The sequence below is a fragment of the Passer domesticus genome, chromosome 6 (genome assembly GCF_036417665.1).
Source record: "Passer domesticus isolate bPasDom1 chromosome 6, bPasDom1.hap1, whole genome shotgun sequence".
Classification (NCBI taxonomy): Eukaryota; Metazoa; Chordata; class Aves; order Passeriformes; family Passeridae; genus Passer; species Passer domesticus.
In genome coordinates this window covers 37,826,569-37,839,909 of record NC_087479.1, presented here as the reverse complement: position 1 = coordinate 37,839,909, position 13,341 = coordinate 37,826,569, and the positions used below count along the sequence as shown (strand labels likewise).

General features: G+C 37.9%; 1 protein-coding gene across 3 annotated transcripts in view; it reads right to left on the bottom strand.

Moving 5' to 3' along the window:
- The window catches only part of INO80 (INO80 complex ATPase subunit), a 64,683-nt gene that overhangs the window by 4,452 nt on the left and 46,890 nt on the right, over positions 1-13,341 (bottom strand). For all 3 annotated transcript variants that reach the window (XM_064424671.1, XM_064424670.1, XM_064424672.1), the window contains 7 exons: positions 11,733-11,860; positions 7,437-7,531; positions 5,060-5,132; positions 3,498-3,656; positions 2,114-2,216; positions 1,437-1,525; positions 503-658 (listed from right to left, as the gene is read on the bottom strand). In XM_064424671.1, coding sequence (XP_064280741.1) covers positions 503-658; positions 1,437-1,525; positions 2,114-2,216; positions 3,498-3,656; positions 5,060-5,132; positions 7,437-7,531; positions 11,733-11,860 — 803 coding nt within the window. The remainder of the gene's footprint in view (positions 1-502; positions 659-1,436; positions 1,526-2,113; positions 2,217-3,497; positions 3,657-5,059; positions 5,133-7,436; positions 7,532-11,732; positions 11,861-13,341) is intronic.

Here is a 13,341-nt window from a genome sequence, read left to right as displayed (position 1 = left end):
GAGGGGTACTTACTAGACACTGAATGTCAAGGAGCTATTTGAGGGATACTGTTTGGCTCACAAGCAGAGTGTTGTTGCTAGGGGAAATATTGGTATGGGAGAGGGCACATGGTTATAAATGTGAGCATGAGACAGGCAGGGAAAAGGAACTAGAAAGCAGGAAGACAGTTAAGTGGGACTTCAGGTAAGAGTGGAAAAATTCCATGGACTGGAAGGGAGGAAAGTCAGGGGATAAATTAACTCTAAGAAAAGGGAGGCAGAGAGTGAAGGAAGAGGGGAATAATGGAATGTCAAATAACATGAGGAGCTGTAAGGCAGCTTATTAGAAGCTGTTGCATTTTCAATAAACTATTTTCATTTGCATGGTTCACCTTTAAGATGCATCACTTCCCCACACACTCAAAGCTCTCTACAAGACCTAAAGTACCAGACAGCAAGAATCCTACAAGATGTAGGGCCACAACTAAAACAGTATGTGGCTTAAAGCAGCCATGAGTCTTACCTCACTGAAAGGACTGGGCATGGCAGAGTCTACACTAATGAAAGAGTCATCCCCATCAGCAGACAGGTTGGAATTATCAGCTGAGGGAACAAATGGGATCACGAGGTTCGTGTTTTCTTTCCTTCTCTTCCCATCCAATTCATCTTCTTTCTTCTTCTGAAATAAATCAAGTAATACCAGGAATGAAAAAGCAATAAAACAGAAGAATGGGAACAAGCAACCCAAAATCTCAACATCTAGTACAGTATTTTAACTCAGGAATGCCACAGGAAGACTTTCCCAAAACAAGTTTCTGAAGGATATGGTAACAGATCCCTTAAAGCTCCTTCTTTTGATTTCAGAAGAGTTTTGTTTGTTTTTCTTCATAAAATAGCTGGAATGATGGAGTATTACTGTTACAAAATTACTTTGATTTCTAGTACCTTTTGGTGTGAGCTTGAAATTCTTTACCATTACACAAAATTCCAATTAATTAATGCAAAGGGTCCCTCTCTTACAAACTGAGAATTTTCATAAACTGGTTTTAGTGATACTTTTTAAACAATCTTCTCTACTTCCATGGAAGCCTCATAGCTATAGGGGATTTGCCTGTGTTTGGTGCTTCCTTTACATTCCCCTTTTGTCCTTGCAGAAAAAAATCTTAATAAAGTCACCAATTTAATGATCAATTGATTGTCAGGTTTGTTTGGTTAGGTAGTACTTCCCTATTTTTGAAGTTGCTAATAGCTAAAATATAGGTAACTATTCATTACTTATTTTTTAATATCCCTCTTCTGTGTAAGGAACTGCCACAGGCTGACTTTCAACAGCAAAGGCAAGAAGATTTACTCATTCAGACTGCCTTGGCATACAATATTTCCACACTCCCTAACAGTGATCCTGAAGCTCTTCTGGCTCTATGACTGTCACAGGCAACCTCTCTGTATCAAAGTACCTTCTCAGCATATTTTTCCCTTTTACGTTTACGTTCCTTCACACGATTTGTTTCTTCTTGCTGTCGCTTCTCCTCTTGACGCTGACGCACTGTTGGAAAAGAAATACAAAGCTGTCACCATTATACAAAGAAATACAAAGCTGTCACCAAGATATTGCCTATCCTTTTATGAACCTTACAAGAAGTTCTTATTCTAACAGAACCGGGAAGAAAAATCAGTTGTATTGAAACTAAAACACATTGAAAGCATTACTCTACTAAAACCATTTGTTTTCAAGTCGTTAAAAAGTCTTACAGGGAAATTCTTCTTTCAAGCAACATGAAAGACTATGCATCTAACTTCAAAAATATGATGAAATACAGCACTTTTACTAATACTTTTCTTGTCATGACCCCCATAGTTCTTGTCAAAGCTCTGTCATTCAGGAACAATGTAATGATCCTGAATGAGTGCCAATAAAAACTTAATCACATCATCATGTCTCATTTTGCACAACTTCATTCAGCTCAGCAGTGGTATCAAACTAGCTTGTACTAACAAGAGTTGGCAATACAAAAAGAGACAGGAAACAGAAGTTGTTATCAGCAATACATGTGTTTGTAGAGATAAAAACACAGATTTCATAAGGTAATGAAGTGGAAAATGAGGGGACCACTGAAACACCAATTTCACATACATTTCTTTTCTAGCTCCTCATCATCCAGCAGAAGGCTGACCACCTCTTTTGGCTTCAAGGTGTCAGGTTTGAAATTGCCACCTGAAATTACCATTCGTTGAATCTAGAAGGAAAAAGCCAAGTGAAGAAAAGGAAAGATTAGTCAAAGCCACCATGAAACATTTCTCATTACCCATCACTAAAAGCCAGCTGCAAAAACCATGCAAGTACGTCTCTCCAAGTTAGACTTGATCCAATTTTTCTATCCTACCAAATTTAGCAGCAAAATTTCAGGGTATAAAATACGAGAAGCAACTGAGATAGAAAGCAGAAAATTACCATCACTTATGGCAATTTTTTCTGAAGCAGTATGTAATAAACTACAAATTATAATAGTATTAATAGATATACTGCTGAACAAAACAAAACAAAAATATAGCAACAGCCCTCTCAAGTATTATTTACCCATTCAAATTTTCAAGTAATTGCACAGAGGGTCATGAAGATCACATTATTAAAGTGTGCAACATGTTTAGCCTCCTTGACTGAAAATTGTATCTCCATCCTGAGTCAATGTTGCAGTTTAAGCAATTCACTCAGACACTATTACTAAACTATATTAAAAAACAAACCCAACAACTAAGAAGAGTTGTAACTTAACAGAAGAGAACAAGCTTTAACATAAGGCAATTTCAATTATTTGGTCACCAACAGACTACACCTAATTTTCAGGCTGATTTCAGGTAACTTTAGTGCAGTATTTCAGAAAAAAATGGTTTCAACAAGGGAAATGTGAATGCATTCAGTTGCTGCATGAGCAGCATCCAAGTAAGACAAAAGCTAGAAAAAACTCCAAGTACTCCAAGAAACATCTGAATGTTGCATATAGTGTACCTACTGCTACCAAAAAACTTGAATCTCCTTAGTTATTTTCTTGCCAATAAAGTATCACGAGGTTTAAAGTTCCTAGTGCACTTATTGCTTGATGCTGCAGGACACTGAGCTTTTCTGGGAACCCTAACACCTCAAATAATTTCCACTTGATTACCTTCCAAATGTCTTTCAAAAAAAAATCAGCTGTTGTGTAACATGAGAAGAATCAGTAACTGACACAGCAAAGACAGAAGCCCTAAGCTTTAAACAGCCTTAAACAAGGCTGAATAGTTTTACTGCAACATAACAAATAGTTTTCATGAAGTCATACTGTAAATAACTAGCTTCTTTCCAGTTCATGAGTCACTGAACTGCTGCTGTGTTAGAGACACATATTTGAACAAAGACACTTCCTTCTGCCTTCTCTTCTGTCTCCCTGCAGGCACTTTCTCTGTCTCTTTACTCATGTTGCTACATGGTTCACAATACCATTGGTGTAACTCCTCATTGCAGGCGAGTTCCTTGTCCCTACCTCGCTCTTCTCCTTGGCGCGCTGCAGGATGCGCTCCTCGATGGTGCCTTTACAAATCAGGCGGTACACGGTGACTTGCTTGGTCTGACCCAGCCTGTGGGCCCGGTCCATGGCTTGCTGGTCTACTGTTGGGTTCCAGTCACTGTCATAGAAAATTACCTGCAAGGCAACGGCAGAAGGGATTAAATAAAAACACACGCTTAGAGCACCTGGTGACTAAACAAACAGAAATCCAATATACTGATAACAACAGAAGTTCAATCATGTTTCGCAGAATTACAACCCCACTGTAGGCTGTGTTAAACTAGCCTTGCCCAGCCCTGTGAAGTCTCTTCCACTGCATTTCAGTTGAATTCAAACTAACTGACACTATGAATGTTTCAACATCCAAAGAATGTCTTTAATATCTTCTTAAATAGATCTAATAGGGAGGCACAAAATTCCTAAGTTTGTTACCACATTAAATCACCATTATACAATTAATTATAGACTACAGTCCACCTCATGGACGCATTTTAGTGTTACCATCGTATCAGAATTTCATGAAGAAAGTAATACTCCCATTTTTATTCAAAACCTAGATAAAGACTAATATTTCTAGTACTTTACTATAAAAAACTGAAATGCTACATTAAATTCATATTGCACTATCACTCTAACAGTACTTCATGCACAATAAGCATCAAAAACAAAGGATTTAAAAAATTTTAGACAGCAAAGTAAAGTATTAAGAAAGTTACACAGAAAACCACTAAAAGTACTCATGCAAGGAACCTGTCTGAGCTTCCATCTGTTTATTACTTCTTTTAAACCCTATAATCCTACAGATACTAGTTTTCTTCTGATTTCTTATGACTGACAGCAAGATAGGATAGGATTTTTTTGATTCAGAGATCTTTGGGTTTGTGTGGCTACGGACTTGAGGTCAAATCTGCAAGCACACCAGGTGCAGGTTAGAAGCACAAGAATAGCTGTTAATGAAAAGATGAATGGTTCATCAGTATTCCCTTCCCTAGTGATTAGTGGCAGCTGCTCCAGAGTGCAAATCCTTGCAATTCACCTAAATCAGTCTGTCTTTACACCTCAGGGGAAGAAATTTCTCCTCCCTGAATAGCTGATCCTCAGCTACAAATGCCTTCCTACTTTTATAGGCATTGTTTTATTCTTCTGGGCACAGAAAAAAGGGTAACTGATAAATATTCCACTGGTTCCTTTGCAACTGAACCTTAGGAGCAAAGGGTCATTCATACAGTGAACGCTGTTTCATCTAAGTGTCATTTGCACCTGTAAACCCCTTCAGTAATCCAACTCCTTTCTGGACCCTGGTACTGAAGTATGTGTGGAGTGGGAAGAAATTTCCAACTGTAACCAAAAACTGTGTACCAAAATATCCAATATTCTACAACTTTATCATCAAGATAATATTACATTGCAAATAACAAAGTAAACAGTACATGCAATTTCACAGTACTAAAAATATTGATCACTATGGGCAAGAGAGTGCCAACTTTCACACAGAATGACTGATTTTCCAACATACATTGTTACCAAATTTCACCTACCGTATCTGCAGCTGTAAGGTTAATGCCCAAGCCTCCAGCTCTTGTACTTAACAGGAACACGAAAATATCATTCCTGTAGAGGAAACAGATGAAACCCCCTTATTTTGTGCATGAACAAGGAATAACCACAGAAGCAAATTTTTGACCCATATGAAGCAATCAGGGCTATTTCTATTACTTGAACAGTTCAGAACGCTTTGTGCTGTTCACTCACGGTCAAGGAAAAGAAACATGTGAAAGAGTGAAAGAAAGTAATCTACAAATAAGGACTGTCTAAACACGTAAACATTCAATTTGCAATAGCAGTTTATTAATCTGTATCAAAACAAAACAGGGCTTGTTTATCTTGCGCACACTGGAAATTAAGATTTCATACACACAAAGAAAAATATATTGTTTCGCAGAACTGACCCAATGTTAAAGAAATCTTACCTTAATGATGCTCAACTGATAAAAAAAAAAAAGTAATGGCAAAACTGTGTAGATGCAAGTTTTGTTCTAAGTTTGATGCTTTGAACAGAATAAAAAAGGAGACAAGCCTATATGTAGCATGACCAAGTACTGATGAAAACTCAAGTGATAATAGCAAAATCAAAGTTTCTGCTAAGGTTGTGAACTGCACTAGTGTCTCTGCAGGGTCACCAGTATTTAGAAGTGTTCCACACCTTATGGCTCTGTGAACAGGCTGACACAAACAAAGCAGACAGTACACTAGTAGGGATTCCAAAGACACTGACACATTTGTCCTTCTCTGCTTAAGAGAAGACAGTCTGGAATGCCACATCCTTTTTGGTACTACACTGTCTGAACAACTTGGAAATGTAAAATCAGTGAGGTACCAGAAACTCTAGTGGAATGAACTGGAAGGAACCAAAACCAAGCTGTCAATCTTCAGACTTTATCTTGCAGGTAAAAAAGCCAAAGGGGTCAACAGGGGCCTGTTTGCACTGAAGGTAATCTTTGGCCAGGTAATCTGTTCTCTTGTAACAAGTGAGATGTGTGTATAGACAGTCAGCTGAACATGCAGCTGTGATATGCTTCTGGATATGCCATATGGGAAGCAAAGTGGACAGAGCCACAGACTATGTGAACAAATTATCATGGCATAGCTATGTGTTTTCAGCACCTTGCAAGGATATCCTGCAGAACAGTTTAGTCTCAGTCAAGCTTTTTTTTCTGGAAATATTTCTCATAAGTAAATCACGTATAAGAGGAATTCAACTAACATCTTAATAGGAATTCTTGTTTAGACTGGCTGACGTACATTTCAAAGGGATTTCCTGCTGAAATTATTATTTTACTTCAGTTGTTTTAATTGCTAATAAAGCCAAATTCTGTTCATTAATAAAACCCTTTTTTTTTCACTTCTTTTGGTTAAAAGACTTTACAGGAAGAAGCCTCAGGAGTCCAGGAGGACATCATAACCTGCAAGGAACTTGTTTCTGACACCTGGAAACAGGCAGAAAGAAAGTTACTACCTGGTCCTCTCACTTACTTCTGCACATGTTCAAATTCACTAGAAGACTCATCACTGCAACACAATCCTTCAGCCTTGTGAACCAGTGACCTGAAAGGCCTTGATTCCTATCCTCAGCAACAATACTTTGGGACCACTAACATAAGGAATTTTCTCAAGTCTAGAATGTTGCTTTCACCCTGCAATAAACAACTATCTATGAACCTAACTCCACTGAAATAGGAAAGTGACCTTCTTACAAGCTCACGTCAACATACAGGAAGGATAACCTTACTGTGAACTACTGTACCAAAATGACATCGTATCAAGCTGTATCTCATGATAAAAAGGAAACTTAATAACTATAAACTCAATCATTGTAAGTAATGCGCTCTGATTCACTTATTAAAATTGTCAGGATCATTTTGGTTTACTAAATGAGAAGAGTTACCCTACCTTTCTTGCTAATAAAATCCCCATTTTATCTCTTGTATACTAGTTTAAGGTTTCTTAGTAAAATATGGTTAAATAGTTTGTTTTGCAGAAAACTAGGTCACTTTCAATACACTAGCATATGCAAGATTTTAAATCTCATCTTTACAGTGTCAATTGTCAAAGCATTTAATAACCATTGGACATTTGCTGCTTTTCTATTGAGCTTATTTCTAAGCAACAGCCTATTTGGATTGGCAAGAAGTACAAGAGGTGGCTACACTAAAACTGCTTACAGTACTCTTTCCCAGATTGGTATCAACACTACTGACTACTGGTCAGCAAACCACCAAGAAACTGTGTTAGATAAATGAGGTCAATTTGATGCAAAGAAAGAGAAGTACAAATTTCATTCCTTTTCATTACATCTTACACCAATTTCCTAGGTACATGTATTTTAGCACAAACACACCTTGCAAACGACATTACCTGTTCTGAAAATCTGCTACCATGTCCCTTCGCTCAGAAATCTTTGAAGAGCCATCCAATCTCATGTAGGTATGTTTCCTATAAACCATGTATTCCTGCAAAGAACATGCACCAGAAAAATACAGTTGTTCTTGAAACTGTTTGGTCTTGATTCTTGCAGAGCCCCCCACCACACACAATAAAAACAGGATTGCTAGTTACAACAAGGTTCCATAAACATCATCAACAAATGTTCTATAAGCAACACTTGATAATACAATCCAGAAATTAAAGCCACTCAATCATACATCAGCTTCTTCATTTCATGTAAGAGATAAATGACAATGTCAATTCAGAGTTGGGGATACATTTGCTGCACTGCAGATCTGGTATCTGCCTTTTCCTATAAATAAACAGCTTAACAAAAATTACTAAAATGGGAAGTTTGTTTTCACAGAGTCCAAATTTTTACTAAATTCCAAGTTTTTACTGCGCAAGCAAACCTTTCCAAACAAACCAATTGCACCTGCTCCCGGTCGACTGTATACCATTTGACAGGTGGTTTTAAAAACCTGGTGCTGTATAATGTCTGTCCAGCCTTTATCTCAGCAGCGAAGAGCCTGTGAATGTCTTGCATAGGAGAGCACTGAACATTTACTCTGGTGTGTCAGCCCACAGCTCCTGCCAAGCAGTGGAACTGAAACCATTGCCTGAGACACAAATCAAATGGCATCAGCTAGGAATGCTGTAAGCAAAGGCTTTTTCCACTGAGACACATTTTTCATGCTCTAAGGTTCTCAGCATTTCTTGATACCTCTGCAACTATCAACAAAATGTGAATTACATACAAAGCTCAAATAACCATGGAGTTTCTCTGGAAAGACATCCTCTGGGGTGCTTAAACAAAGCCTTGCTTGGCTGACAAGATGCAACACCTACTGGTTACACGAGTTAGGTTTAGCCATACTGGTGCATGAGACTTTTTGAGATGCCGTGAGTGCAAATGAAGGCAGAAAGGAGCAGATAGTGCTTTAGCAGCAAGAACTATTAGATTCATCTTGCTCCAAGCCACAGTGCTTAGCAGACACAGAACTGAGGTGCTGTGAGAAGACACGGCAGTGCTTGCACTCTAATGAACTTTCTGACAGTACTATGCCCAGTTTTCCTTTTCACCTGTCCTGCAGGGCTCCTGATCCCTTTGTGATCTGCAGAAATAGTGAAAGAGCTGACATATTATAAGGAAACTGAGAAAAAGACTGATGCAGAGGAAGCAAGCTTCAACATTAGGCAGAAAATTAGGTAAATAAAACTGTGTGGAAACAGCCAAATCCAGACTTGGACTACTTCCATGAAACAGAGCTCATGGCCAGTAGGATTTCTGGAGTACAACAAGAGAAGTTCAAAGAAGAGAACAGCTACTTCACCACACAGACAAACAAATCTTAATTAACTATTCATTTATTTCTACGACAGGTTTCTGTCACAAACTAAAACTGGAGAGATAGAGTTGTCAGGCACTATGCCACCTTTTCTCCAGATTTGATCAATTCTTTTACTATTATCACAAGAACCTTTTCATTTCATTTCTTTGTTACTGTCTTTATCTGCCTTTATTGATTCAACCTTTTGATCTTGACTTAGTCTTCCCTCACCTGTTAACCATCTTTTCATTATCTGTCTTCTAAACAAACTTCAGCACTAACAGAAAACATTTCCACCAGGTGCATTTTATCCTTATTCCATACTTAGACATTTTCACAAAGGCACACAGTGCAAAGAACAAGTTATTCTACACCTGCAGTACTGGCATTTATTCCCCCACGTCTGCAAACTAGCTTTGTACATTAGCCTATAGCTGATTATCTAACAGGTTTTGGTATGTCTTCATCCACCTTCCTCTGATCAAGTTGGATACCTCACAGTAGTGTAACAGTGCTCATATGAAGTATCCTTTTGCTGTGAACTGGCTTTGTGCAGTACTTTCCCAAATATTAACAGTATACCCTTTCAATTCAGAAAAAAAAAAAGTAAAAAAAAAATCCACATTGCAATTCATACTACACTTCTCAGCACTTCAGTGTTCTGATCACTCTGATGGCAAAGAAGATATTTAAAAGTAAATATACTGGTCTCTACTGTTAACTGTAGAAGGCCCTTGATGACTGCTCATTTTGCTACTTCCCCACAAGGAATGATGGAGTGGTGTGGGGGAAGCCTCACAGGGAGGTTTCAGTCTCATATAGAGATCCTTGTATTAGACCTGCTTGAAAAATCTACCTGCCACTCTTGTTTAGTGTAAAGGGTCACCAAGCCACCAGAATTATCAGTCTAGGACAAACAATGAAACCCTTGCAACAGAGCACCTACACAGGAAACAAACACACAATGACCTGAGTATGGCAAGAATGCAGTGCTGCTAAAGCCAGTGCTCTTCTGGGCTTCCATAATGATATTTTCTCAGGAACATGCTTTCCCTTCATATTTTTTCACAGTCTAAACAGAGTACTCTTCTGTTTGCACACAACTCATTAACTTTTGGTAGAGTATAACCAAGACATTTTACTTCATGCAGAAGATAATTCGACCCCTCATCTCATGAATACAATCTGATTCCCAATGAAACCATGGACAATTACTTTTACAGAAGAAAACAATCACAGGGAGAAAAAAACAAACAAAATCTTAAAAAGTATAAAATACACATCTGCACGAAAAAACAATACTGAAATTATAATTTATCCTCTTCTGTTGAAAGAAAATAATTTTCCTTTTTGTATTTATATCTGCCATTTTATAATGGCTGAACTATGCAGCAGCTCTTCAGCTGAAGTTACATAAAACAAACATCACTTTATAACTTTGTAAACAATGTGCTTTGTGCTCTCTGCCCTGCATAGATTAGGTTAGGGCAATATAGTCCAAATACTGTTAAAAAAGACATCCTGTGTTTTTTCATATTCAACTAGGCAGATATATTTTGACAGATCAGGAAAAAAACAGCTATCTACAGACACACAGCTTTTGCAAGGATTTTCTTATTAATGGAGTCCCTACTTGATTTTTAGCTTGCTTATCTTCAGCTTCTGTTACTTCGGTGGGGAGAAAGAAAAACAGAGGACTTAGTAGGTGGCTTATTTGGATAATAAAACACAACTGAAGTTGAACATTCAAGAGATGGAATAGCAAAATGGTATGCTCATAAGCCTTTCAAATTGAATGCTAAGAGAAAAGACAGAAGCACTAAACATAGCTTTATGAGCTTCATGGTGTAATGCAGAGTATCAACAAACCTACACCACGTCCAATGTTTGCCAAAAAAAGAGGCATACAAAGCAATGCTAGGCAAAGTGCCAAAATACAGAATTGCAACCATGCAAGTTCTGGTTTTCCTCACAGCAGCAAAAACAAAATTCAGCTTGTGATTTGTTATTGAACTATTAACTGCTGACCTTAAAATACTCTCCTGTTCATACAGAACTCATGACTTAGGCAGCTATTGATTCAGGCTTCTCACTTTTTCTCTTCAGTTTATTGTGGAGAAGACAGTATCATAGCTCTTTGATGGCACAGCGGCTCATCAAATAAAGATTTTTTTTTCTTCAGATGCACAATGTCTGCTTTTAAATTATAAGTTATGACTTCATTCCTCACTTCTTTCCTATCCCGTATGCCAGAGAACCTCCTAATGTTTATGAAAGTTCTGCAGAGGAATCAGATATTTGAGGGAAATGGTAATAGTCTGTGAAATTACAAGCAACATAAACACTGTAAAATTTACTACTCTTCTCCCTCTTCCTTCCAATAAAAGGCATGTAGGCATCAAATGAAAAAAAGAAGGAAGCAGTTCAATCCAAGAAAAGAGGATAATTAAGCCATGCAACCCCCTGCCACAGGGCAGTGCAAATACCAACACCTAACAAGGTGTCAAGATGCAAATGAACAACTTCATGGAAGAAGAATCCATGTTGGACAGCTGAATATATGGGAGGCACACTTGGTTCAGAAACCCCTTGAACTGCAAACTGCTGGAAATTGAGTGAGTAATGGTGAAGTATCAGTATTCTTGTACTTATTTTCTGCATAACATCTGCTGTTATACACTGGTATCAGCAGAACACTAGGTTGGACCTTAGGTCTAACTTTGTATGGCAGTTCTTATATTCTCATTTTAATGCATTAACCTCTGGGTATCCTTTGGTTTAGTGATTCTATTTAGTAATTTCATTTGCTGCATCCAAATTATTGTACTTTCTCCAAAACAGTGTTGCTAAATCTCTATCTTCATAACTTCTCTTCTGTCAGCTATAGCTCTCCTACCTCCAGTAAGTCAATCATCCGTGTCATCTGGGAGTAAATGAGAACTCTGTGTCCTTGAGATTTCAGCCGTGTCAATAGAAGATCAAGAGCATGAAGTTTTCCACTGTCAGTGATCAGACTCTCTTTATCTAAAAAAAAAAAAAAAAAAAATTAGAAGAAAAGCAGGTAGTTAATAAAGCAAGCCCAGATACATGCAACAAGTTATCTTCTAAGTGTTGCTAGCACTTCACTACATTATAATCTCTCAGGTAAGGTGTGATGGAAGAAACTGCAACATCCCTTCTGGCTGATACTTTAATCACAATGGCAACAATAGTTTTTGTTTGCTGGGATGGGAGCACACCTATATGCTCCACATGGCAAAATCACATTACAGACTGGTCTCAAGTATGGGCTCAATCCTTTTTTTTGGACAGCCATATCCCTCATCTAAGGTTTTATTCTGCCCAGATCAACAAGCACTAAATGCCTTGACACTTGAAGAAATATTTTCCACTACATACATGAAAATGCAGTCCTTTGCACATTGCTGCTACCTTCTGCTGAGCTTTAGACTTATCCTCCACAAATCAAACCCCTCACCTTCCCAGAAAAGAAGAACAGTTGTCTAGGTCACTGTAAAACAACAATCCCCTCACAGCACTGCCTTGAATTCTTCCCTGCCCTCTCCTTTTTTTTCTTCTTTTGTTTTGTTTAAGAAATGTGTCCAGATGGCAATCTTTTCAGTCACTTCAGATTTTATACTTCATGTCCTGTGTATTTCAGCACTGCTCATGAAGTATTTTTCAGGAAGGAGATCTTCCTGTTTGTACATTCTGTACATAAACTTCAGTAAACAATACATTACTGTTGAAAGAGGATGAAGAGAAATTTTCTTCCAAAAAATTATCTGTTGGAAAGGCCATTGATGATTCTCTATTCTTCTGGATGCCTGAACTTAGGTTTACAGCCAAAACGGAAAGCTGACAACTGCAGATGGTGCAGGCTAGTACAGAACCCAAGGATTTTCAGCATGTCTAGCAGGTAATGCTCTCTAATGTCTAGCAGGTAACACTTTTGCACACTTCCTGCTTCATAGAATTAATTAGCTCATGGGCTGAAGAAAATTCAGCTTTCTGTAAGGCAGTTAACTGTCTTGCTCAATATCCCAATTAAAAAAAAAGTTATATACAAAATTAATTCTTTCATCTGACCACCAGGTATTTTAATATAACCAAAAGCAGGTTCATACTAGTAGAAGAGAGGAGCACAGATCACACAACAGCACTCCTAAAAAGGTCTTACAAGCACAGCAGGCAACACAGTCCACGAGTACCAAAGTGATGTGGTAGGTGTGCAGTGATGTGGCAGAGTAGTAAGCAGTTCCTGCAAGTACAGCTATGGAATTCCTGGAAAAAGCAGGAATACAGTTGCTCTCTTTCAAAAGTATCTTTAGCTGAAATATAAATAATGGACTTGATGCTGGAATCTACATCAAAACATCAGAAAATGCAACCAATCATCTCCTTTTTGAAATTCAAAAAATTGCAAGTTTCCATATGGTTTAAAATAATTAGGTATTCCACTTGCTCTACAAAACAATGCTGTGAATGCTCTCTGCTATGGTAAT